This window comes from Camelus ferus, chromosome 16 (genome assembly GCF_009834535.1).
Source record: "Camelus ferus isolate YT-003-E chromosome 16, BCGSAC_Cfer_1.0, whole genome shotgun sequence".
Classification (NCBI taxonomy): Eukaryota; Metazoa; Chordata; class Mammalia; order Artiodactyla; family Camelidae; genus Camelus; species Camelus ferus.
Window position 1 is genome coordinate 39,360,385 of NC_045711.1, and position 27,543 is coordinate 39,387,927.

At 46.9% G+C, this 27,543-nt stretch overlaps 1 protein-coding gene across 4 annotated transcripts in view; it reads right to left on the reverse strand.

Annotated features, from left to right (window-relative positions):
• Positions 1 to 27,543, reverse strand: part of NXN (nucleoredoxin) — a 127,107-nt gene that overhangs the window by 15,409 nt on the left and 84,155 nt on the right. For all 4 annotated transcript variants that reach the window (XR_004311754.1, XM_032457516.1, XM_032457517.1 and 1 more), the window contains exons 2-4: positions 2,353 to 2,470; positions 635 to 768; positions 66 to 166 (exon numbers count right to left, since the gene is read on the reverse strand). Coding sequence is in view for 3 of the 4 variants with exons in the window: in XM_032457516.1 (XP_032313407.1) it covers positions 66 to 166; positions 635 to 768; positions 2,353 to 2,470 (353 nt within the window). In the remaining variant the exon portion in view is untranslated. The remainder of the gene's footprint in view (positions 1 to 65; positions 167 to 634; positions 769 to 2,352; positions 2,471 to 27,543) is intronic.

The following is a 27,543-nucleotide window of genomic DNA, read 5'->3' on the forward strand; positions in this document are numbered from 1 at the left end:
GAGGCAAGAGACATCCGCCTGCGGGGAAGGGGAGATGCTCTGCCCCTCTCCGCAGCACATGGTACCTGTCCGCACTAACAAAGATGATCTCGAATTTCTGGCCGGCCTCCTTGATCTTCCGGTAGGACTCCACCAGGACCCGGGTGAGGCTTCGGCAGGGCGGACACTGAAAGACACAAGTGGGATCCTGCCACGTCTCATCCTACCTTCTCCTCCCTGTTTCCCAGCCACCTGCCAGCAGACGCCAGGCCAGCAAGACCCAGTGTCTGGACGAGGCAGAAACAAACGTGCCTCTCGTGATGGGGATCGTCCAGCACAGGCCCCACACATCCACATGGGTACCAGCGGCCATCAGTTAAAACGAACTCTCTCAGGCACTGTTAGGAGCTTCACCAGAACGGGTGAGGAGAATGACCCTTTTAGGCCAGTCCAAACAAGTCACTTTCTTGCTGCTATCATTGTTCATAATAATAAGCATGTGTCGTCCGCCAGCAATGCAGCAGGCACAGGAGAACACGAGAACGCCAGGCAGTGACGCTGGAGCAGTCACACCTCCAGAAGGCAACCCCAGCTGGTCTCGGTGGAAGCATCACGGCTCCCTTCTGTCCGGACTAAAGAGGGACCGAGCACTCACCCAGTGTGCGGAGAAATAGACTCCCACGTGAGACCCCTCCAGGCTGCTGCTCTCCAGGGACTGCCCATTATTTCGAAGTAAGGGCCCTGCAATGACTTCCCTGAAGGGTTTAGGTCCCCAAGGGAATTCCAAACCTGAAACAGGCAACAGATGGCGAGACTGTTAAGACTCTTCATTGTGGCCTCTGATCCCAGAGGCCTCAGGGCTGCAGGGCATGACAACTTTATCACCACATAGCATTTGGCAAGTCCTGGGCAGCTAAAGCACAGGAATAAAGGCAAGACTCACCACTGCAGAGCCCTACCTTCCCGCAAGGCAGTGGGTCCTGTACCTGATGATCACAGGCCAGGGCTTTTGAAAAGTACAGAAGCCCAGGTCACCCCCCCAGCCCCAGTCTCCGTCTCAGCATCCGGGGGCAAGGCTGAAGACGTTTATCCAAAACAAAGTAAAATGACTTCCCAAGCGACTGTGAGGATGGGGCAGTTGGGGAATCACTGCCTCGGGCATTATCCATGCGTTTCTTCAGTTCCAACCCTGGACTCTGAGTGGCTCTCAACTCTGCATTTTAGAACCAGCTGGGGAATTGTAAAATACAATGCTCCTGGGCCCCACCCCCAGAGATTCTGATTCAGCTGGTCTGGGTTGGGGCCCAGGGGAACCAAATGAGATGAGAATTTCAGTCCAGTGAAAGGAAAGTGTAAAACTACTCAACCCAGATGGTCGACATTCTGATGACACGTAAACCCCAGGCAGGAAGAGCCAGTGATATGCTCCGTGCTCCACAGAAGAGTGTTTGCTCACAGGGTGGTCCCGGACCACTGCCTCAAACTCGCCTGGGGTGGGTGGAGGATGGGAAGCCCACCCCGAAAAAATGGATCCCCAAATCTCTGGGGGTGGGGCCGGGGAAGCTGTGTTTTTAAAAAGCTTCAGAGTGTGCGTGTGTGTGTGTGTCACTGTGTGTGTGTGTGTGTGTGTGTGTGTGTGTGTGTGTTTATATTTCAGAAGGTAAAGGCTTGCTTCTACCTACCCTTGTTTTTAGAGGGCAATTCTTTTAAGCAGGTAAAATGTTTACTGGGAAAATTTGTGACCAGGGTTGAACCCTCTAACTGGATCAGTTAAGTGAGGGATGGAAGATCTTAGAACCCTCTTATGACTCCAGTGCACAGGGGAAAGAAACAGGCCCCGGACAGCCTCTGAGCAGGGAGACGAGAGCTGCCCAGGCACGGCCATCCATCCGGCCGGTCAGCAACACCAAGGCTGGGAGCCTTGGGCAGCACAAAGAAACGAGGGGCCCTCACCGCTCAGCCAGGAGAGCATCACAGAGATGCAGCTTTGCTACAGTGATATATTCATGAGAAAGGAACCCAGAATCACTCTGCCTGCCTCTGACTACGAAGGTGACAGCTGCCGTTGAAACAGCACTAGGAGTCAGTATCTGGGCTCGAGCTGCTTCTCCATAGCCTCCACAGCCCTCCAAGCTGAACAGCCTTTTTCAGATTCCATCCCCTTTTGGCCCATGAATTAAAGCCCCCATGAGGAACATTCTGATCTCTCTAAAAATCTTAACCATGACCGGCAGAACACTATAATTTCATCAAGACAATATCCGCTAGTCAAATAAACCTACTCTTGTGGATTTCCTTCCTGTGCTCTCGCCCAGCAGGGAGGGGGGCAGGGGGGCGGGGGCAGGAGTGGGGATGGACATGCCAAGGTCTTACCTTCCGGGTCATCACGGATCACCAGCAGCCCATTCCTGCACACGACCTTCCCCGTGGTGGCGTCTAAGAATATTAGTGATGGAATGTTGGAAATTCGATATTTGTTCCAAAGTTTAAGCTATAAAGAAGAAAAGTAAAAGAAGTTGGCTAAGTCCATACTGGGTTAATTGCAGAATTCTTTCAAGGATCCCCCCCTCCCCCGGGCCTGAGGGGCAGATGGGCTGGAAAACACTAAAGTACAGGTAAGTGAATTACTGATCAGAAGTAGGGCTGACCAGGCAAAAGGGACACGTGGAGGGGAACCTGCATCTGAGTCACACCAGGGCGCAAGCCGCGGCAGAGGCCGAGGGAGGACCATGCTCGTTCTAGGTGAGCTTTTCTCTCCTCCCTCCCCAGTAGGCATGTCTCTAAGAGGCATGAAGATGAAGACGGATTAAGCGTCTTTCAAACACAATCAGACCTCCGCCAGATGGCAAAGGCAGGAAGGCAGGCTTTTTATTGGTACTTCCCTATCCTATCAGCTGGCAGGTGCTCCCCTGCTCCCCTGCTCTGCCATGGCCCCTGGTCCCAAGGGAGAAGGGGCAAGGGTGCCCAACAGAAGACCCAGTAAGTTAAAATCAGCCCATCTCCCCACATCGCCAGGTCCCTGCACTGGGGATGTCAGCAGTCACTGTAAGCATGTGCCACTCAGCCTGCAAACACTAGGAAGCATTGGCCTCAGCCAGCCCCAACCCGCAGCTCCCCATGCCACTCAAAATGATCCCCAGTCTCCTGGCAGCTTCCTGTGGTTGGCTGTGCCAGCTGTCCAAGGGCCAGGGTCTAAGCGGGCCGAGAAGGGCTAGGAGCCGAGTTATGCTGACTCCCTTGTGAGCTCATGGCCGCCTGGGTGGACACTGTTCAGGCGGGTCACCGGGTTCTCTGGAACTTAATTGCTAAGCCCAGAAAGCAAGGTAATGAGACGAAATATCGAACTATCAAGGTGCCTCCAGAAAAGAGAAAATAAGGGGAGACTGCAGGATGGCCTACTGGTGATTCGTCTGTGAGCCTCCCTTCCAGGGGCCTGGAGCCCCAACAGGAGGGCTGGCTGTGTGGCCCTGGCAGAACAGGGTACAAAAGGGTCGAAGGAAACAGGCATCAGAGGTCCAGCGGTGGACAGAAAAGGATGTCAAGGCAAAGGCACGTGTGGCTGTGACACCATTTTTAATTCAGTCCCAAGCAGCCAGGGAGTCCAGCAGGGTATCTGCCAAGAAACGTGAGGCCTCCTCTGCCAGTGGAGACCTGGATCTTGACAGGAAGGCTTGTGGGACCCCCAGCTCTAACTGGGCGGCCCCCGTCAGCACTGTGTGTTTTTCCCAGCCCCACTTTTCCACTGGGCTCCCTGAACCAGCCCATACCTCAGAACAAGAGCAACTCTGCACATACATTTTCAGTGACCGATTTTGCATTATTCTAGAGAAACACGATACAAGATTCAGATTCAACATTCTAAAGTGGTTCAACAACAGAACGAGACCATCCCACCGCTGGGGTTAGCTTTACAAGTCTGCTGGTGCCAGCATCCAGCCAGGTTAATAAAAGAAAAAGAGTGGGGTAGGGGGCAGGGATTAAAATGATCAGATTTTTCTGGTTTAAAGAGTAATTATTTGGGGGGGCTGGAAGTAACTATTGGGAAAAATGGGAAGCATAGCAAACCACAGAAATCGAGATAAAAATCACCCATGACTCACCATTTACGAAAGCTTAGACAATTTTCTACTTCCGCCAGAGGCAAACAACAGCACCATTTCCTGGTACTTTCATCAACATTATTGTGACCATTAATTTTCCCAGTTTAATAGGAAAAAAAATGATATCTCATTTTGTTGCTCACCTTTCTTTTACTTACTGATGTTTAAGAGATATAAATATATCTTACTGTTATAAATGTTTTTCCCAGTATGTTTTTTTACAAGTAGGAAGTGCAGAAATTCATTCAACAGACATTAACTGAGCCCCTGCTACGTGCCAGCCCTGGTCTAAGCACAAAAGATACAAGAAAAAGAACAAGGCAGATGAAGTCAGAGCTTCTATTCTAGTGGGAGAGGCAGACAATGTAAGCAAGAACATAGAGAGAAAAATAATTTCAGGCACTTATAAGTCATAAAAGAAAAACAGAACAGGGTAAGAGCAAAAGCATGCTGGAGGGAATGGTACACATCTCAGCACGTGCTCTGGGAAGGCATCTTTGAAGTAATGGCATTTGAGCAGAGACCCCAATAATATGAAGCAAGTCACGTGCACATAAGGGGTGGGGGGGTGTCACCTGAGGCCCAGGGAACCTGTGTAGAGACCGGGAGGCTGAATGGGGAAGGCTAGAGTGGATGCAGTCAGGGAGCGGGGCCACGATGCAGTCAGAAGGGCACTCATGCACCAGATTTTTAAGGCCCAGTAGACTGGTAAAAAGAATGAAATTTTATTCTATATGAACAGTCAGCCTTCCAAGTCCACAGGTTCCGCATCTGTGGATTCAATCTAGTGCAGATCAAAAATATTCAGAAAAAAAAATCCAGAAAGTTTGTAAAAGCAGGGCTTGAATTTGCCAAATGCAGGCAACTATTTACATAGTATTTACTTGTATGTATAACTATTGACGTTACATGTACACTGTATTAGGTATTATAAGCTATCTGGAGATGATTTAAAACATCCGGGAGGATGTATGTAGGTTATATGTCAATACCGGGCCATTTCACTTTGAGGGCTAGCAGGGGAGGGGTCTGATCTGATTTACATTTTAAAAGGTCACTTGGGCTGCTGTGGAGGAAGAGACTGCAGGGAAAGACACCTGGAACTTCAACTGCGGAGGCCCCGTGAAGAGCCAGCCGGAATTGAGAGCAGTGGCGAAGACGCGGGTTGTAGCAGCTGAGGAAGTGGGGACATGATGACATATTCTGAAGACAGTCAATAGGGGAGGCTGACAGATGGATGTGGGGAAGGTGCAGGGAAAGAACAAGACCACGCAGGTACCATATTGTGGTTTTGGGGGATTGAGCAAAAGTGTGTCAAGGGGTCCCATTAACCATGGTTTATGAATCTGGATTGTGGGGTGGGAGGGACAAGATATAAATCAGGAATCCTCGGTGCCTAGATGCTGTTAGGGGTCATGGGCCTGGGTGAGGTCATCCAAGGAGAGGATATGGCCAGTGAAGAGAAGAGACCCCAGGGGAGCCAGCAGGCTGAGGAGTGATGAGTGACATAGGAAGACAAGAAGACTCTGTGTCCCAACAGGCTGGTGAGGAAAGTGTTTTGGACAGGAGAGAGTAGGTGGCCGTGTCAAATGATGCCGAGATGTTGAGTAAGATGAGGACAGAGAACTGACCAGTGGATGTGGCACCAAAGGTCACATATGACCTCATGGAATCAAGGAGGAGTCGGTGCAGTGGTGAAGCTGGAAAGCAGACTGGGATGAAAAGGGAGGGTGGGGCGCAGCTCGGTCCAGCACACATTCCTACAGGGGGCCTGGGACTCTGACAAATCTGATGTGAAACATCAAGAGGTGAATAATAAAAAGAAAAGAGGTTATAAAAAGGGAAGGAGAAAATGGGAGCTCAGGGGCTGAGGTGGTGGCTCCAGACAATTCTCTTTAAGAGTTTTGCTGTAAGGGAGCAAAGAAATGGGATTGTAGCTGGAAAAACACATCATGAGGTCAGAGGGAGGATTTCTTAAAGATGAGGTCAGAGGATGGATATTTTAAAGGAGGGAGATACATGCCACTGGGAATAATCCAGGTGAGAAAGAAAAAAAACTGATGGGAAGGAGAAGTGTAAAAACAAAGTCCTTGAATAGGCAAAAAGGTGGGATCTAGGTCACAAAAGGAAAGGCAGAGTTGTAAAAACAGCTAATTTTTAAATATAACATCATCTCTCAGTATCCCAGAGAGGATTGGTTCCAGGATCTGCCTCAGAGACCAAAATCTGGGAATGCTCAAGTCCCTTAGGGGGCCCTCCGCATGCTCGATTCCACATCTGCAGGTTCAACCATCCGTGGACACTGCAGTACTATATAGTATTTATTAGTGAAAAACACTCAAATAAGTGGACCCGCAAAGTACAAACCCATGTTGTTCAAGGGTCAGCTATAAGCTATATACACTTCCAAGTAGTCTTTCAGTCTGAATAGAAAGTCACGCTATTTGCAAATAAAGACAACTTCATCTTCTTTTTTCAGTAGTTATACCACTTATTTCCTTTTCTTACAGAACTACACTGGCTGGAATTTCCAGGACAATATTAAGTAGCAAGCATCCTTTTCTTCTACTTGACCATAACGTCATATCTGTAATATTTTACTATCATATGTAATACCAACCATTGGGTTGAAACAGTTATCCTTTAACATGTTAAACAAAACAGTCCTGAATGTTACCAGCCTTTTGAAAAAGGAAGCATATGCTCCAATATACTACAATATGGACGGACGCTAAGTGAAATAAGCCAGTCACAGAAAGACAAATACTGTATGATTCCACCTAACTGAGGTGCTTAGAAGTAATCAAAATCACAAAGGCAGAAACTGTAATGGTAGCTGTCAGCGGTTGGGGGGCCGGAGAATGATTTATTGTTTAATGGGTATAGAGTTTCAGTTTTACAAAGATGAAGCATTATGGGGATGGATGGTGGTGATGGTTTAATGAATGATGGTGAATGCATTTAACACCACTGAAATGTACACTTAAAAATGGTTAAGAGGGTACATTTTATGTTATGTATATTTTACCACAATTTAAAAAAAATAGCCTTCCATAACTTTTTGAACAAAAATTTTTATCAGGAATGGATGGTTACTTTAAGGTTATTCTTTTGACTGGCTGTGGTACATTTCATTAGTAACCACTCTAAGGTTAAACCATCCTTGCTTTCGTAGAAGAAATCTCTGCTCACATGTATTATTAAGGGATCACTATAATCATATCTCCCCAGGGTCTTGGGGCTCCCACAAGCAAACGGCATCTTGTAACAAGACTCTCTTTTTGGTAGCTAGACTGTTTCCTAAAGTAATTGCAGGCTGTGAGCCTTAAAGATAGCAGATGCAATAGGATTGTAATAGAATGGAGGTACCCATACTATACTCAAAACATAAGCCTGTGATCGGCTCTTGGTTAGATATTTTTTGAGGAATGGTGGTTTTAGTTACCTGGGCAACCCAGCCCCAAAATGCTGGGCCACTCAGTGTGAGTCAGAACCATCTCCCAGCTGATTTATAAAAGGAGGACCTGAAGGCTGGCTGGCCTGCTTAGTGCAGTAAGTACCTTTTAAGACTAAAAATAGAGGTGCTGTCCCCTTGACAGATAAGGAAGGGCTCAGCTTTTTTGGGGTCCCTCATGTAGTAAGAAGGGCTAAAATACCCGGCCTCGTCCTACATCACATCACCACAGACATGTCTTTTCTCCCAGCATCCTCCGTACAGAGGGAAGAAACTGCAACCTCGGTGACCCTTATCTTCCTCCCTCCCTAGGGACCCTCCCCTTTCTTTCCCACTGGATCTCAAAGAAGTCAGGAAGTGGTAGCTTGTGTTTTATCCATTGTTGTCAGATCTTGTTTCCAAGTAAAGGCCCACTGGTTTGGTGGGGAAAAAAATGTCAGACTCACATCGGACACTGAAAAGTTGGTCCTTCCATAGACTGACACATTATGGCCTAATTTTATATGCTAGTGATTTATTTAGGAACTTACGTCATTCGTCAGTGACTAGTAGATTTGTACGGGACTGTCTGTCTAGTCCCTCGTTACTCTGCTCTGAAACTGTGCAGAAGGCGTAGCAATGATCATCCCAACCATGTCCATTCTGACACCTGGATCAGAAAGTGAACCTTACGTTAGAAGTCACACAGGGTCACTTCGATGACTCTCTTATGCCGACTGGGAATGAGAAGGACATGAGTTTAAAGAAATGATCACCAAGATTCACTTCTGTGCCTTTTTAAGTGTGGGTGACACCTAAAGTCCACTGAAGGTTTTCAAAAAGGCTTCTTAAAACACTGGTTTCATAACCATTTTGGGGTCACAGACACTTTTAATGATAAAAGCCATATATAGATCTTTTCCCCAGAGAAAAATGGACATACACAAAAAAGTCTATGTGTAATTTCATAGACTTTGTGAATTCCTGGAAGCCTATTACTGAACCTGTCTGATCCTAAGAGGTCTACAGACCCCAGATAAAGACCCTCTTGTCTTAAGAGTTCATGTTAGCACACAAGGCTTGACCTTGATTCAGAGAGAGCTAAGATACTGCCCCACCTTTACTTCTGTCATGAAAATTCCCTCTAATAAAAGTCAGCATTTGCCTAAACTCTAAGATGATGCAATGGTGAACGATGGGAGCTTAAAATCTCACTATATGCGGCTGCCATCTTCCCACACTCATTCGGGAACTGGGTACCACCAGTGGTCTCCAGTTCATCCCTTTGCCTTCGGGATGGTGAAGATCAGAACCACCCAGGACAGAGCACTCATGTCACTTGCTTTCTAAAGATGCCCAAGAAATGAGTTCTTAGTCTTCCTTGGTATGACATTAAAGCATTTAACCAGAGTCAGGAGTGTCAATGCTCCTGACATTGGTCAATGCTTCCTCGTCATCTCAGAGTTCGTCGTGGGAAGAAATAATGGTGGTGGAGGATACAAACGGGTTTTGAGGGTCCTGGGTTTATATTTTGGCCCCAACATCTCCATAGATGTCAGTGGGTGACATGGTACCAGACCTTGGGCAGGTCACGCCTGCTCGCCTAGCACAGTTATACCCACATCACAGGATGAATACAGAACTTAAACGAGGTGACGTGTCTGGAGATGCTCTGAAAACTAAAGCATCATACACAGGACACATCATTAATATCTGAATCAAATTTAGGCTTATTTCCCCCTTGTCTTGTCAGTATCCTTTTCAAAAACATTTTCCTGTCAATTTCAATCAACTGTATAGTGGGCTGTATCTAAACCTCTTTAGAAAATGGGGATTTCCTTCTGTAGCAAGTGGGATTTTTGCCATAAGCACCTTCTGCAAAACACATACATGCACTGGGGCCAGTTTTATGTGGTCTGTTTGCCTTCCCTCCCCCCGGCCTTTCTTTCTCCCTCCTACCTCTTATTTGAATTCTCAGATTTTAAAAGGGCATCTGGAGGTTTTTTTTTAAACTGACTCTGTGGATTTTGCTTTTCTCTCCACTTAAGAGAACACTGACAGCATGTCTGATTCTGACAGGAATTCCTACCTTGTTTCCTCACCTTCTGGCTTAGAAGACTGAAGTGTGAAATCCCATACAGTCGGCGACAAACGGGTGTAGGAGGGAGAGGAGCTGAGTCAGGAGGTTCCCATCCCTGCACCTGGCTCCAAGACTCCCATCCCAGCACCGGGGCAGGGAGCCGGGCTGAGAGTAGGAGCTCCTCCCACTGGTCATCAGTTCAGAAAAGGCTAAGGGCTCCTGAACAGGCTTGTTAGCAGGGCCACGCTGACTGTAGGTGGGAGAGACTCAGTGACTTTCACATCCAAAGCTTCCTCTCTCTCCAGTCACTGTCCCGGCACAAAGTCCACCCAAAGTTCATTTCAATGCCACATTCCACCTCCTTTCATAGCTACCCAAAGGCCAGGCGACTCAGATAGAATGGGTCCCAGCAAAGCCCCAAAGTCTAAAACTCAGAGGCAAGGCAGCAAAGTTGAAATAGACAAAAAGAAAGAGGAGACCATATTAGCTTGACTTGGCTAAAGGCAAGAAGGATGACAAACCAGGCTCTCGGGTTACTTAGAAGTTCCCACTCGTCAGCCCAGCGGCTGGTTCTGGTTAGAGACTCCAAGGCTGTGGTTGGAACTATCGCCCTAGGAATGCCGGCCAGAGGCGCTTTCACAGTGACCCACGGAACAATGAAGCAAATATCAAAAGGGCTGGGGTTGGGAACTGGGAAACTGTAAAAATGCCGACTACAGAGCCCAGCCCATCTGACAACCTGGGGGATGAGTCAGCACCACACAGGCCACAGGGACACGCAACCTGGAGATTTCTGAGAAGCCCCAGCTCCCGAGGGTGACGCAGAATCTGCTTCTCATTCTGAGGACTGGGTCCTGCGCTTGACAGGGGGGCTAAGTTTTTATTTCTCAACAGCTGCTGCAAATCTGTGATCTCAAGCCAAAGTTAACACAGATGTCGGATTCATCAGGCAGTTCCTGGGCCAGGTCAGCCAGAGCCCTCTCCGGGCAACTTCACCCCTGCCCTTCCACCGAACGCTGCCTACGGCCAATACCATCCTCTCAGTAAGCAGCGTGTGAAAACAGATCCTCAGAAAGGCCCCCGTCCTTCAAGCCAAACATGACCAAAGCCCACTACATATGCAGTCAGGGAAAGAAAATCCCCCTTTCCCCCCTCTCCAATGTCAAGGCAGTCCCTCCACTAGAAGTTACTCAGCACCAGCTCTGGAGCACAGGTCTAACTGCTCTGGCCACTGGCGACCTCAGGCAAGCTACCTAGCTCCTCTCTTATTATCTCACTTGCAAAATGGAGATAACCATACCTACACCTCTGTTGTGAAGTTAGATGTGTTCCACAAAGTGCTTAGAATAGGGCCTGACTCAGACGAGGTGCTAGACAAGTGTCAGCTGCTATTATTCATGTCAATGACCACTGTTGTTGTATTTGTCATCCCAGAACCATCCTCAGTGCTCCAGCAGGACCTTGTCCTCAAATCCCCAGAGTTGAGACCAAATCTTGCTTCTGAAGCATGGTTCCCAGGATGCGATTTGGCCTGTGACTGCAATTTTCCCAGCCTGGTACTGTGGTCGGACAAGTACAACGCTTGGCACATGTTGTGTGCTCAGTAAATGACGGTGAACAAATGAAGGAAGGAGCAAATGGAAGGAAGGAAGGAAAGGAGAGAGGAAGCACCGTTGATGGGCCAGCCAAACCAGATGCCCAGCTATACAGTCAAGTTCAGCTGTTTAAAGGCTTCTTGATGACCAAGATTCTTCCTTGTTCCTTGGGATACTTGGGGACCCAGAAGGCTCTTTAAACTGCAGAATAAACTGCCCCCAAATAAGTGCAAGTGGGATGAGAGCTCTTCTCCCTTTATCTAATAAGTGCCTTTGATCCCTGCCCTATCCCCTCCCCAGCTCTCCTCTGCCTGCAGCCAACACAGAGAACGGACCTGTGAGATGAAGGAAGAGGTGCGGGTGGGCTGGGGCAGGCTGCTTGGAACCTGCACCAGCTTATAAGAAATCAAAGCCCTCCAAGTGGATGTGCAGCTCGGAAGCTAGATTAACAATCAATTTCCCCTTCACTACAGCTGGTTGAGAGAGAGGATCTGTGCCCTAAGGGTCATGGGGTGTGAGGTTTCCAAAAGAATGTGTCCATGCTGCTTCCTGCATACACAGGAACCAGGCATTAAATACACCACACGCCCTCCTTCCAAGTCCACATCTGCTACTCCAGGCTGCTGTAAAAGACAAGGCTGGGTAGAAGAGACGTTAGCAATTTACTCTTCATTTCTCGAAATCTCAGAACAGCCAATTTTCTAGCTGACTGACAGCTGACCGAGCTGGGCTGCGCACTCCAGCAGAGATTTGTCAGGTGTGATGCACTTACAATGCTAAACACAGTGCTGCAGGGGACGTGAAGGGTGCGAGACACCAGGCCTGCTTTCAGGAACCTTACGGCATAAGTGGAAAATGGTAAAAATGGCCATGGTATGCTATATCTGTTCACACACACACACACACACACACACACACACACACACACACTCTCTCTCTCTCTCTCTCTCTCACACTCACACACACACAGCTACAACTACTGCTCAGGCATAACATGCGGCAGCTGCTAGAAATGAGCAAAAAGGGGCCAGAAGGAAGCCTGGCTCCATCTAATTTAGTGAACAGGCCAGGAATGGCTCTGCATGTTCAATCAAACACACTTACTGTCTCACACATCCTCCCGGTAACCACTCTGATTCCAAGCCGGGGCGGCCCCAAGAACCAACAGCTCAGGGCTGAGTTTGGTCCTTGGTGGTCAGCCAGATTTCTCCTCAGTACTTTCGCCTATCAGAGGGCAGTATGGTGTGGGTAAAAGGGTTAAGATGATTCTGGAACTAGACTGCCTGGGTTCAAATCCCAACTCTACTACATCCCTGCTGGGTGATCTGGGGCAAGTTACTTCACCTCTCAGAGCCTCAGTTTCCCCATGAGTAACGTGAGGAAGACAATAATGGCTGCTCCATACCGCTGCCATTAGAATGAACTCGATTAATATACGTGTAAGGCTGAGAATGCTGCCTGGTGTACAGTAAGCGTTCAGTAAATGTCGCAAGCGACCATGCAGCCTAGAGGACACTGCCGTTTCTCCTTGACCCTCAGTGGGAAATGCGCTGACCCCTCTGACCCTGGTTTAGCAGCCCTGTCAGCTGCAGGTTCTGATTTTGGCGCAGGGGGGTGGGCACGGGGTAAACAACTTCTTAGGCCTTGTATCAACTTGGGACACCTGCAGACAGAGGAACAGGCCGGGGACATCCCTTCAGAGTAAGTGCCGGGTGCTTCCAGACCAGTGATATGGGGACTTGTTAAGTTCTTAGGAGCCTCACTTTGCTCTGCAAAATATTCTCTTACAACAGAAATCACTTTGCTGCTAGTACCAGGTGGAGGATCTGCTGTGCCACTGCTTCCTTTTATCTCTTTATCCAAGAGATGTCTGTCCCCGTCTGCCGCCAGCCTTCCACCACACACCTCACCGGTTGACAGGAAGCTCTGCCTCCATCCTAACTTATTGCTCCGAAGTGCTACCAAAGACCCTGCCCAGGACACAGGGCTCACACTACGAGGGTGAACAGAGACCCACCACTGCCCCTTCATCCTTCCTCCAAGTGGGCCGCTATGTCCTGGCAGCCCCGAATCCCCACTGCACAGGGTGCAGTGGGTGACAGCACAGGCTCGGGAGCAGATGGCCTGGGTCTGAACCCTAGCTCTGCCACCTCGGACAAATTACACAGCCTCCCCTAGCCTCGCTGTCTTCAATGGCAAAATGGCCCCATGGTACCTACTTCCTAGGGTTACCATGATGATAGATAATACAGACGCTAATCTGAGAACTGTGCCTGGCACACACGAGAACGCTTCTAATGGGTGCCCTTCCAGAGTCTACTGGTACAGAAGTTGATGAAATCTTTCGGATGAAAGCTCATTTAGGGCAACTGTACATAATCAAACTGCATGGGCTCCTGATAAACAGTGTTTGACCATGGCAAGCAGGACACCACAGGGCCACTGGGTCCCTGCCAGGGCTGGGACCCAGAATAATCCACACAAATAAATACAGAATAGTTTATAAGAGCCCTTCTGTCCGAAGGTAAGCGGATAGACTCTGACAAAGGAGGGGAGAGTGGAGTCTACTCCCCCGGCAACAGCTATGGGTGGAGCAACAGCTCTGTTTCTTCGTAGAAATGAAGATGCTTTCTGGACCAGCATTCATCCGTACATCCTTCTTTCTCATAAGGTGGGGTAGGGTCTGGAGGTGGGTAGCAGAACAAGTAAGAAATGGACACTAATTCTAACCACGACCCCCGCAGACAACAGGGGCTGATGGTGGCCCTGCGGACAGACATGAGAAGATAGACAATTTAAAAAGTGGTGTTTCACATGGCTCAGAGGCCGGGGTCTGGCTGCCGGCACTGGCAGTGGGTAGCAGTTTTGCACGTGCAGGGACACAGTGGCCACCGCCTCCGTCTTCCTTCCTCCCTCCTTCCTAGGAGTCATTCACCCAGCACCTTGGCCACTAAACTTCCTCTCAGACAACTGCACCTTTAGACTGTCTTCAGTCAACAACAACAAGGAGTTAAAGAGATAAGAAATGATACTCACAAATATAAAGACCAAAACATCAGTGTTTTCTGCTTGCTCATGCTTTTGAAAAGTGCTGAAATGCACGCTATTTCTTAATCCCTCTCATTCACCTCGGGCTTGTTCGTTCTACTTGGAACCTGGTCCCCCTTGCAACACCAATTAAAGAGTTTCATGGACTGTGGCACACAACTGCCCGCCCTCACGACTCAGCAGGCCAGGAGATGAGCAGCTGCCGGAGGACAAAGGGACATGTGGCTGCCAAGTCCTCTCTGGCTGACAGCACAGACAGAGGGAGAGGCGGCTGGTTTCCCCATGCTGCAGCTCTCACAAGCTGACAGAGGAATCTCCTAAAGCCCCATCTGGTATAGCTGCCTCTGCTGGGCATAGTGGTTTGGAACCTTAAGAGGGTGGCTGGTCACAACAGCTGAGGGCCAAAACCATAAAGAAAAAAGAACTAAAGAAGCAGCCAGGAGTTTTCAGAGCAGAGAGGACAATGAGCCAGAATCGATGTGGAATGGGAGGGAGAGACCACATCACAGCCCTCAAGGCAATCGCTTCTGGGGGGAGGGTGTCCGGTTTCTGTGGCTTGTGTCACTGCGGATCCATCCCTCTGCTGATAGCCCCGGGAAGTATGCCCACATTCACCCTGAGCAGTGTGTTTTTACTGGAACACTGGGATCTGGGATCTGCCACCTCCTTTGAGAGACGAAGTCACCATGCAAGTTCAACCCAGAATGTTTACCTTCAAACCAAAGAGAAATAAATTCTGAGGGTCTGCACACCACGTTTTTCTAGGGCCCATAAGATGGAAACAAAAAAAAAAAAAAAAAAAAAAAAGGGAAGAAAGGACCCCTAGGAGTAAGGACCCTGGGGAAGGAAGAGTGATATCCCTTGCAGATTTGGGGATTCTGCTGGAGGAAGCTGCTTGTCAAGGCAGTGTTATCTCCCACCCTCCCTCCTCCTCAGCCAGAAGATGGTAGATACCATCAAGTTACCCCAACTAATCCGTCCCTCGAGGTTGAATACAAGATGAAAGGCCATCAAATTTGGGGTCTGACCAGAGCTGATAAAGGGACTTTTGAAAAAACATATATATACGAGCAAGGTTTTATTTTAAAAAAATGTCTAATCCATACTAAGACTCCTCCTTCATCTGAAAACAGACCTTTCCCCCAGGAGATGGCGTTAGTGCAGGTTCTCAAGGGAGGACAACAGAGCTCCCCCAGCCTCCTCAGTTCTCGGTGGACTGACAAACCATGACCTTGGAACTCCAGGCTCTGGTTTTCTACTGACTCTCCAACTCAGCACTTGAATGACACGTCTAGCACTGACGTACTGCACACGATAGACCCCTAGGACCAGGTACCGCGGTAAAAAGATCCAACAAGAAAGAGAGCGAGATTTCATAAATGACAAGAACAAGCAAATTTAAAGAGGTGAAGTGATCCATCAAGTCAATAGCAAAAGAGAATTCCACCGTTCCAGAACCCCACTGTATTCATCCTTCTAGGGCTCGAAACCAAAGACCATCTTTATCTCCTTCATCAGACGAGCTCCGCCAGGGGACTAAAGCTTATGCCGCTTTTGCATCTCCAGTGTCTTGCGTCTGCTAGGTATTTAACACGTGATGATGATGGTGGTGGTGGTGGTGGTGACGTTCAGGCCAAGAAAGGGTGTGTTTACTAGCTTCACACATTTGACCCTACAGAAGCAGCATGAAAAGACACGCAAGCTGGTATTTCGTCCTCACCCATTCACCACGGTTCCTAAACAGCTACTAAATAAGTTGTTATCCAAAAAAGAAAATCAGGCAAATAGGCTCCAAACTTTCTGCAGCTTCCAGTAGATTAGGAACGCGATTGCATAACACCTACTAACCCAAACGCTATAAATCACAAGGCCTCAGGGTGAGCGTTTCCAGGTCCTCCCTCCAAATGAAAATAGGAGCAGGAAGTGTGGTCTGTGAGATGTTTATCATGTCAGCACCCTCCATACCTGGTCCAGCGTGGAGCCATAAGCACTCAGCAGAGGACTCTTCCATTTCCTACTTGATTGTTATTTCGTCAGGGTTTTTGTTTTATTTTGCTTTTTGGGTTTTTGCCCTGGCTGCATAGAAAGCTCTGTTTCTTGGCAGAACTTTCTGAGTGCCCAGTTAAATCCCTTGTTACCACTTTCCTGCTTCAGGAAGTCTCCCTAGAGCCCCAGCCAAGTGACAAGGGGAGGAGAGGAAACATTTACAATGATGTGAGAAATTCCCAGTCTGGGAGGAAAATAAATAAATAAATAAAAGATCAAAGAGGAGACTCATAAGGGACTGTTCTGCATGGAGCCTGGCACAGGAAGGCCCTCCACAGATGGGACTGGATTGGTCCAGGATGGGAAGAACATTACCTCACTGGGAACCCAGCAAGCCAGGCTCCTCCAGAGCTCTGGACACAGGGGCAGCCACGCAGCTCTGTGCTCTGGACCAGCTGTGTCCCGAGCAAAAGGAATCGCATCCTCTACAAAGAAGTTGTGCTCGCCAGGCTCCCAGATGCCTTTATATCGAAGTAGATCGTGGCCTACACTGTTCCCCTCCGCCAGCTCTTGAAATGAAAGGGTTTCACCGCATAGTGAAATAAATAACAGCAGGGAGAGAGAAGGAGGGAGGTAAATTGTTTGGAAAGTAGAAGACAGGGTGGAAAAGATGAAATTCAAGACAGATGTGTGAGAGCTGCAAACACATGTCCTTGGATTTATGCATCCAAGTGATTCCTGTAGAATAAGTGAAAAAGAGCTACGTACCCCATACAGAAATAAATATGAGAGTAAATACAGAACAAAGTATTATATCCCCTTAGTCCTACAAAGAAACATCAATTCACACCTCTCTTTGTGTGAAATAAAGCTGTTCTAAAACAGGACGAGGGAAGGATCTGAGATGAAATTGATTAAGCCGAGGGTCTCTGTCACTCTCAGCAGGATGTCAACCAGCAGCAATTGATTTCCAGTTAGTGAATGCTGGTTTCTTATCTCTGAAAGGCATGGCCTGGCCCGCTGCTTGCTTTGACATCAGCAGCATTTAAAAAATAGTAGAATTTGCCAAGTTAATGTCTGACCATTAAGAAAAAAAATCAAGCAGGAAATTTAGACGGGCGTTTCCACAGAAACACAAAAGTCCAAGACACTGGCCGGAAAGACATTTTTACAATGCAGTATTAGTGTGTGTTGTTTTACTTCTAAACAGCTAACTCCAAGGGGCCACCACACAATTGGTTCCAAATGCCTCATACTGAGAAAAAAACACAGGCAGCCTGCCTCACTGGTTAACGGCTCTCCGTTTGAGACTTCAGATGGCAACAAGAAAGAGGAAAATGGCACGAACGCCCTGGTTGCAAGATGTGCTAGAGAAATGGGGGTGAAGCAGCGTCTGGGGACAAGACGCAGGGGGGCAGGGGAGACGGCTGAGTTTCCCAGATAGGTCAATGTCTCCCTCAGTGAACACTTTGTGTACACCATGCACGTACCCAGGTGTGCTTATCCAACAATGGGTACTTACTGAGCATCTAAATCCTACCAAGGATTTGTGCCAGATGCTGTGGAGCAACAGAGATTGAGGACAAAGGTCCTCGCCCTCAGGGGAGGAAAGGAGCCTGAGAAGCCGCTGGACCTGCTTGCTATTTGGATGCTCCACCTGCGATGCCAGTCCCTGCCCCATGCACCCCCCGCCACCTCTGCAGTGGGGACCCCGGGGGGCATGTCTGTTCCACAGGTGCCAGCCTCGGGCCGCAGGTGACTGCAGCAGGTAAAGACACTTGATGTGAGACCAAGCCTACTCCATCCTGGAGATTTAGAAATTGAACACAAAGTTCGGCTCAGTAAGGGCAGAGCTTCCCAGCCAGCGTGCTACAGAGAAGTCAGAGGAAGGGGCCACATCGATACTCTCAGCCCTTAGGGCGGCTGGAACCCCCCACCTCCACCCCTCAAAGAGTCCTTGGCCTCTGGTGACAACCGGCCTTGTCTCTTTATCCCAGAAGACAAACAGTGATCATTTTCTAAGTGTGGCAGGGATGTGAAAACGGGGAAGTACTGATTAGAGGATGGTGGCGGTGGGGACAGAGACTTATGTAAACTGGAGGCAGGACAAGGCACAAGCAAGGAAACACACAGTATCCCAGCCCACTTTTCTCACAAAGGAACGGAGATGGGAAGTGAGGAAGACAGACACCAGAGCGTCAGCAGACAGAGAAGCAAATGAGAGAAACTGCACAGCCCCTGAGGAGGGCAGGAGAGACCTGCTTCTGAAATCCTGCTCTGGTGCCGCTGCGTCCCAGCTGAACCCTATTTCCTGAATCTGGATGCCCGCGTGATTAACAGCTGTATTCTGAGAGCCTAACCCAATCTACTGATGCCAGCTTGAGTGAATTTCTGTTCTTTGTAAACAACTCCTAACGAAGACAGATGTGGGGCTGAGTGTGCGCCATGGAGTCCTCACTGCTCAGAAACTGGCGAGAGAAAAGCAAAACTATGTTCTGCTCTTAACCCTTTCCAGTCCCTTCCCCATCTACCCTTCTTTCTTGTCCCCAAAGGCTCCAGGGACCCTGGGGAGGAAACTCCTCCCTATGCTATGGATGCAGAGATGGGAGCAAGATGGCTCACCAGGCGACAGAACAAATCAGTACCAGGGCCTTGGCTCTCTGCTAGCCACCAACCCCTAAAATACAGTCTTTCTTATATGTGAGCTGACGATCCGATATGCAGATAGAGAAGAATCAGCCTGCTTCTCTGGCGTGTGGGTCAAAGGGAAGGCGGCCGGCTGTGGTGGACAGATTGTTACAAACTTGCAGAGAAGAGGCTTCCTCTTCTTTTTTTCTTTTTTTTTTTTTGAGTTTCCAAGGAGAGGGCAGCTCTCCCTCCAGGAACGTTTTGCATTCTCCAGGGCTCCAGGAGACGCTGCCCTGAAATGACTCAGGAGGGAAGAGAGCCTGAGGTTTCTTCTACAGATAAGATGAATGGCTACTTTAAAAAAACAAACAAACAAAAAAACCAAAAAACAAACAAAAAAACCCCCACCATGTCCTCTGTATTCGCAAGGAACAACAGCGTGTGTGACACTTAGAAGCAGACACAGCAAGTCTTTCCCAACTTTTATTTTCCAAATGCAGCTTAGTGAGGGGCTGCCCTTTGCAAACACTCCCAGGCCAAGGACGCCAGCACTTCTTGTGGGCTGATTTCAGAAGCCACCGGTGCCACAGAACCAAGAGGGACAGAGGGCGGAGAGTTTCCGAGGTGGCGACTGGACTGATGGTCTCCTTCTGGACGCAAACATCCCAGTGAATCAGACCTTGAGTATACCACTAATCACTTGTTTAAGAAATGTAGACTGCTGAGGCCTTCTGAATAGAAGCCACACACAAATTGATTCCCCAGAAGGAGCCCGGGCTTTCCAGGACACATTGACTATTTTCAAGAGCACAATAATCCTGTCAACCTTGAGCAGAACTGAATTGTCACATGTCAACAAGTCTGAAACTGGGCTCTGGACCACCCAGGGAATAAACTGTGTCCAAAAGCAGTTCAGTCAGGACCCCGGGGCCCAGTGCCCTCGAGTTGTGTCTTTTGTTTGCAACAATGAAGACCCACACCTCCCCAGGCTGAAAGGAAGGAGGCCGGGACAGAGAGTGGGGGAAGCCCTGCCTGCTCCTCGCAGAGCAGCTCCAGCTGCAGACAGAAGGGGGAAATGCCCCGAAAGCAGGAAGCAGAGCAAGCAGGGAAGCTGAGGGGCACAGGCAGTGACTGCATGGTTCCGTGTCCCCATCACCGAAGGCAGAGACAGCAGAGGGAAGTCGGCCAGGCTGGGCGAGTTATCCCCCTTCCTGGAGAAAGTCACTTCCGCTGTCAGCGGGGAAGATGACTGGTCTTGCCTCACAGGGTTGCTATGAGGATAAAACGAGATGCAAAATCCAGATGCAGATGGCTGCTTCCAGGGCCCATCCTGCCCAGACTCAGTTGTTCCCATACATCATTTACAGTCTGTGCCCCTAACTCTCTCATTTACTTATTTTGCTTTAAGGAAACCTCATCTTTTAAAATTTACTTTGAAAGGAAATTTGATATGGCTGTTGGAAACAGAAAACCAGCCCTGCTTACCATCCATAGACAGTCAGTGTCAAAATAAAAAGAACAAAGCCCCAGCAACTATTAAGCTGGATCTCGCCCCTGTTGCCTGCAGAAGGTTTTGAGGTCTGCTTTCTCTATTGAAAAAGAGATGAGTGAGTGTTCCAGAGCTTTAAAGAAGGAGAGCGCACCAAGGCTTCTCCCTGATACAACCAGAGACTTGAAACCGAGAATGGAAAAAACATGACGTAGTTTAACTGGAAGCTCCAATCCCAGGAACAGCCCTGCCACTTCAACTTCCTTAGGTCCTGTGCCAACGGAGGCAGCAGTGAGAAAGGGGGATGAGAATCTGGGGGGCCTTACAGACCCCTGTATGCCGGTTATGGCCCCACAGCCTCCAGAAAGCTCTTCGCCAGGGAGGAAACTGCTGGCTTGGTCTTAGCTTTCCTGCCACGTGGGGACATCACGCTGACTTCCCCCCACAAGCCCCAGCAGGGAAAACCCGCCTTGGCCACAGCCAGTGGCGTCTCCATCAAGGAACCTCATAAAACTCATCCTGACCAGGAAGCTGGCAAGGTTCCCCTGAATGCTTGGGGTTCCACTTATGCCAAACCTAACAGCACTCACCCTTCTGAAGGAGGCTGGCGTTCAGCAAGCACTGCCCATGGGGAAGAAAAGGGCTTCCCCAACAACGTTTAATGCAGTATTTCTCCAGAAAGACCTGTATCAGAATCCCCTGGGGAATGCAGTTTGGTGGCGCCATTATGGAAAACAGTACGGAGATTCCTCAAAAAACTAAAAATAGACTTACCATATGATCCAGCAATCCCACTCCTGGGCATATATCCAGAGAGAAATCTAATTCAAAAAGATACATGCTCCCCAATGTTCATGGCAAGTCTATTTACAATAGCCAAGACATGGAAGCTATGTAAATGTCCATTGACAAATGACTAGATAAAGAAGTTGTGGTATACATATACAATGGAATACTACTTAGCCATAAAAATAAAATAATGCCATTTGCTGCAACATGGGTAGACCTGGAGATGGTTATTTTAAGTGAAGTAAGCCAGAAAGAGAAAGAAAAATACCATATGATATCACCTATATGAAGAATCTTAAAAAAAAAAAAAGGACACAAATGAACTTATTTACAAAACAGAAAGAGACTCTCACAGACATAGAAAACAAAATCATGGTTACCAGGGGGCTGGGGGTGGGAAGGGATAAATTGGGAGTTCAAGATTTGCAAATATTAACTACTATATATAAAATAGATAAAAAACAAATTTCTTCTGTACAGCACAGGGAACTATATTCACTGTCTTGTAGTAACCTACGAAAAAGAATATGAAAACGAATATATGTATGTATATGTATAACTGAAACATGATGCCATACACCAGAAACTGACACATTGTAAACTGACTATACTTCAAAAAAATTAAAAAAAAAACAACAAAAAAAACCAATCCTCTCGGGGTGGATAGAAATTTGGCAGCTCCACCTTTGATTCACTGAATCTCTCTGGGGGTGAGATGCAAACATGTACATTTTAAGAAAGCTCCCAGGTAACGCTGATGCCCACTGAAGTTTGAGTCACACTCTTTCACACCGTATCCCTCTGCCCGTACTGCCCTCCAACATCCCAGGTTATTTTTTACTCATCCTGCAGAACTCAGATCAAATATCAGTTCTTCGGGGGAGCCATCTGCCCCCTGCCTCCACAAGTCTCAACTGGGTTCCACCTTCTATGTCCAAGCCTGGTTCTCTTCCTTCACAGCCCTAATCACGATTTCCATTATGTGTGTGGTTTGTCAAATCATTTCTGTCTTCCCCACTGGCCTGCAGGGCTCTGTGAGGGGCAGGGCTGACCACTGAATCCCCAGCATCCAGCACAGGGCCTCGCACAGAGCTGACACACAATAAAAACATCTATTGGTTAAATGAACGAATCTGGAATCACTGTTTCTAATTCTCATTTCCCACCATACCTCGCTCTTCTCACTAACGTTTGTCAGCTACTTGAAAATCTTTGTCATAGCAGGTCCTGGGAAGGGGGAATCCTGTTGCTGAGATCTTTTTCTGTTTAAGGGATTTTTTTTTTTTTTAATAGAGGTACTGGGGATTGAACCCAGGACCTGGTGCATGCCAAGCATGCTCTCTACTACTGAGCTATACCCTCCCAAGGGATTTTAAATGACCCCATCTGCTCACCTGAGTAGAGATCTAAATGTAAATTTTTTCATATACCAACATGCAGTAATAGGAGAGGCTGAAAGGCTTCTCAGGGCCCCCTGCTCTTCGCAGCCCTTGAGTCTCCTGGGTCCCACTGAGTCCTAAGAAAATCCAGGAGAGTCACACCCTAGGTCACAGGCAAAGGGAAGACATCAATTCCTACCCAATCCAAAATACCTTCCCTAAGGCTAATAACAAATGGATTGCTATCCTAGAATCAACTTATCCCATAAGTTCTATTCATGAATAAGTTTGTTGAAAAGTGTTGTTTGAATTAGCACAACCCGCTCTGAAAACATGCCCCAGGAGGAAGCGACCCTTCCATTCTGCAACAAGCATAGACTCGGCCCCACGGGATCCACCACCAGTTCTGGCAGCCAAAGACCCACAAATGTTTAGCTCTGCCATGGGATATGTAGAATAAATTAAGTTTAGGGGGGAAAAATCATAAAACAAGCCTCTAAGTCTAAAGACTCTGTGTACCTTGGCAGGGGAAGCGTATATGCTGCAACAAATCCTTCTCCACCGTGCCAGAGAACTCAATCAAAACCAGCAGAAAATGATCCCTGTCATACGAGACAGGCAGCTCAAAGGCAGTCCCCGAGGGGAGATGGAGATAAGGGGGCCCAACCTAGCCTTGCATCAGCCAAAATTCTTTTCCTTGATGGCTGAAGAAAGAAAAGGCCTGAAATCCTAAATGAGAGGAGGCAGACATCCTAAAGTCACAGAATTTGTAAGCATAAAGCAAACATTAAACCCCTCAGGAAAGCTTTCTCCTTGAGGTCTTCACCTCTGGGATTCTGACTGGATGTGCTCCAGGCAAGGCCGGGACCCCACCAGGTCTTAACGCATGGCTCCTCTGGTCTTGCTAAGCCCTTGTCTTCCACTAGAAACTCTGACTCCCAGGCCTGAGCTTGCCCTGCATCTGGATGGCCAAGTTCACCTGGTCCAAGGTAAACCCAAGCTAATGAGTCTAGAAGGCTCAGCCATCTCACCCACAGTGAAGTGAGGCTGACCTATCCCTGGCAAAAGAGCCAACAGAGAGGACCGACCTGTTACTCGCTTACTAAGTCAGAGATTCCTGGGCCGATGTTTCAGACGAGGGGCAGGCCACCTCACACCCCTGCTAAACATTTTACCACTCTGTGGAAAAATCTACCAGAAACATCAGATTATCTGTGGCTCTGAGGGAACCTTTGATTCTTCAGATAAGAAAAAGGTCCTAGGCCAAGGGCATGAACCCAACTCTGTGCTACAGAGGCTCATTTAGTCCTTGTAATGGTAATACAAGGGTCATTATTAGAAATGTTTCCTGGGGGGAGCAGTTTCAACAGATTATAACAAATGTCCACTCTGGCTTCTCCTCTTTGTAACTTGTTTCTAATGACCTCGTACGTTAGGCCTCTCTAGGATGAGCTGGGTACACACTGGCTCTTGAAGGAAAAACACACAGGCCTTCTTTTACCATCTATGATGCAAGTTTATCCTCTCCAGCAGACAACTGACTTTGCTAATTAACTGTTGCCAGAACTATTCTAAAGCTAAAGTAGTTATTTTTGGAAGACACTTCCCAGCTTTCAGTTGATCTGTAAATTAAGTAACAGGCCCATGTGACAAGCTGCTTCCTTGAGTTACCGCTGCAGAGAGTTCGCTGGGAACAAGGATCACAGCTAGGTAGTCTGTGGACGGGTCTGTTGAGAGTTTTCCTTCTTGGCCAAGGTGACTGAATGGGTTTACACACTTGAAACTGTGTTCAGTCTCAAAACACCATATTGAGTGGAGCGTGGGAACTCCATCACTCCCCCATCTTCCTGGGGACAAGGGCGGATTCAAAGGAGTTTCTGAGAGGAGTTTGGATCCCCACACCCCACCTGTTGTCTTCCTCAGTGAGCCCAGAGTCAGATGCCCTTCCAGCTGGTTCTCACTGAGTTCCTTGGCTTTCTCAAGAGGGTGCCACCCTCCCGCTATGGTCCAGGCATGTCCAGGAACTATAGTATTCAACTCACCACCATTCTCCTGAGTGAGGGAAACCACTCTCAGGAAGGAATACTTGAGGAATATACTTGCGGATAACCTAAAGTAAGTGCCTACTTCAAGGCCGAGTGGCAGGGAGCTGAACTTCATACTGATCACTCTCAGCAGCAGTTTTACTAAATTCTCTTTGGTAGAAGAGTCCATCTTCTTTATTTCTCTGGCCACCAGAGTCTGTCTATCAACAGCTATCTTACGAAAACTATACATTGATAATAAGATATTGTTGAAGGCATCACTCAACAGACCACAAAATTTCTATGAGGGTTCCTGAAAGAAATGCTCGTGTTTTCCTTAAGCAGTTGGTTTTTTTGTTTTTTGAATTTTTATTGAAGTATAGTTGATTTACAATGTGTTAGTTTCTGGTGTACAGCATAGTGATTCATATATATATTATATATATATAATATATATATAATATATATATTCTTTTTCATTATAGGTTATTATAATCTACTGACTAGAGTTCCCTGTGCTATACAGCAGGACCTTGTTGTTTTATCTATTCTGTATATAGTACTTTGTATCTGCTAATCCCACCCTTCTAAGTGATCCCTCCCTGCGACCTTTCCCCTTTGGTAACCATAAGTTTGTTTTCTGTCTGTGAGTCTGTTTCTGTTTTGTAAATAAGTTCATTTGTGTCAGTTTTTTAGATTCAACATATATGTGACATTATATGGCATTTTGTCTTTCCCTGACTTACTTCACTTAGCATGATAATCTCTAGGTCCATCCTTGTTGCTGCAAATGGCATTATTTTATTCTTTTTTATGGCTGAGTAGTATTCCATTGTATATATATACCACAACTTCTTTATCCAGTCATCTGTCAGCGGACATTTAGGTTGCTTCCATATCTTGGCTATTGTAAATAATGCTTCTATTGGAGCAGGCGGGTTTTTTTTTTAATCCTACAAATATTGAGAATTGTGGAACAGACACAATTTCCCTTTTTTCACTGGCTATTAAGAAGCTCATGCAAAATTTTGTGTTCCCATGTAGCAGGTGTACAGGTCACTACGATAGGAATTTTTATTCTTACTTCTAATTCTATTTTGTCCTCCCCTTGCTTATTTTTCCTATTATATTTCTTATTTATCTTACTTTCATCTTTATCTTATTTTGCTTCACCTTTATTTTATTCTGCCACATTTTATGCTTCCTTATAAATCAACTTAAATCTTTTTTGGAACATAGATTTAAATATGCACATGAGTATTCTGTTTCTAGGGGAAATGTGGGTGCTTTGATCTTAAATAAGTTTTTTTTTTAAGACACATGCCCTAGTTTTAAAGGACATTTTAAAAAGTTGAACACAGAAGCTATCTATATCAATGGTTGATACCACCTTCCCAAATATAACCAAAGCAGTCAAAATATGGCACTGGGCAGTGTTTCTCTAAGTGGAATTCCATATCTATACCAAATAGAGATCTTTTCTTAGGTGGCACAAGTAATCCCACTAAATAATACTGAATCAAAATGTTATTCTTTTTTTCAGTTTTCTTTTAGTACTTCCAATTACTTTAGGGGAAAAGTCTTAGTTTGATGCCAATAAATGATTACCATTTTTCCAACACCTGCTTCTTTCTCCTTTTGATAATGATATAAATCTAAAATTTTTAAGTGTGTATCTTTAAAGAAAAATATTAGGTGAATGGTAATACAACTGGTATCCTGGCATGACAAAACCACAAAGATGGTGCTGGAATGACTGAGATTTGGAAAGTAGCAGTGAAAACCTCACACTTCCCTTTCTCGCCCGTATCTAGCTAAGAGTAGGCAGTAGTCAATTTTCAGAGCCTATTTACTCTACGCTGAGCACCCTGACATGATCAAAATGGGTTTCATCTGCCAAGGGAGAACTGACAAAATGATTTAATTTTGGAAGGAGCTGGTTCAAAGGCCATCCCACCGCCTATGTCTGGGAGTTTCTTTACCAAGAACATTCACCATTTAAGAAAAGGACCAAGTCATTCCAGGAAATACTTTCAGATCCAGTTTCCTGTCCAGCTAGAGTTCTAAGATTAACCCTTCTCAGTCTGACCCCAAAACCGTTTTAATGGAATCTATAAGAAGGGTTTATCCACATTTACCAATAGTTCAAAGTTGTCCTTTGGAAGTGGGACAAAGAATCACTCCCCAAACTGACCGAGGAGTTAAGGCCAGAAATACTGGAAGAGATTCCTACAGAGGTCATTTGGAGTTTAGGGGAATTTTTGGTTTGGGTTTTCTCCTAGTTTTAATAGCTTATAAAAAAGCTCCTTAATGTCAAGTAAAGAACAACACCAACAAATGTGAAAAGTTAACTTCCCCAAAATGTTTATTCTAAAGAAAAAGCTTGTTCCCAGCAACGCTTATCCAGGAGGGGATTAAAACTAGATAATATTCCATGAAAAGGAAAGGGAAACCCAAATTACTCAAGTGCAAAACAACAGCTGAACTGAAAGGCCCGCCAGAGAGGCAACTTATCTGCTTAGTCCAAGTCTGTTTCACGGATCCCAGATCTGCTCTGGGGATACCAGAGTCCGTTCCACCCCTGTCAAAAGCGATTAAACGGACTATCAAAACCAAACTCAGACATCTTCATCCTACTTGAAAGGCCTGCACCTCAGGTCCTCCCAGTCACCCGTTAATTATCCTCCCACAGAGAGCTTTTGCCTTTCGCACAGATGACTGAGCAGCAGAGAAAACTAAGCAAATTAACAGAGCGAGGTAAGATCAGGAATGCCAAATTTCCCTGTTTCTAACACATTCTCTCTGGTGATGGCTGACCCTGAGAACCAGCACTTCCAACCATTCCTGTGTGCATAAAAAAACAGGTCCTACTAATACAGATAGGTGTTGGTTATTTTCACAGTAAGGAAGACAGAAAGGATAAATCAGAAAATAATGGAAATGCTTACTCTGGCAGTGGAAGTGAGAGTTCTCTTAGTATATAGTTTTATCCAGTTTTGGCTTTTGCACATGT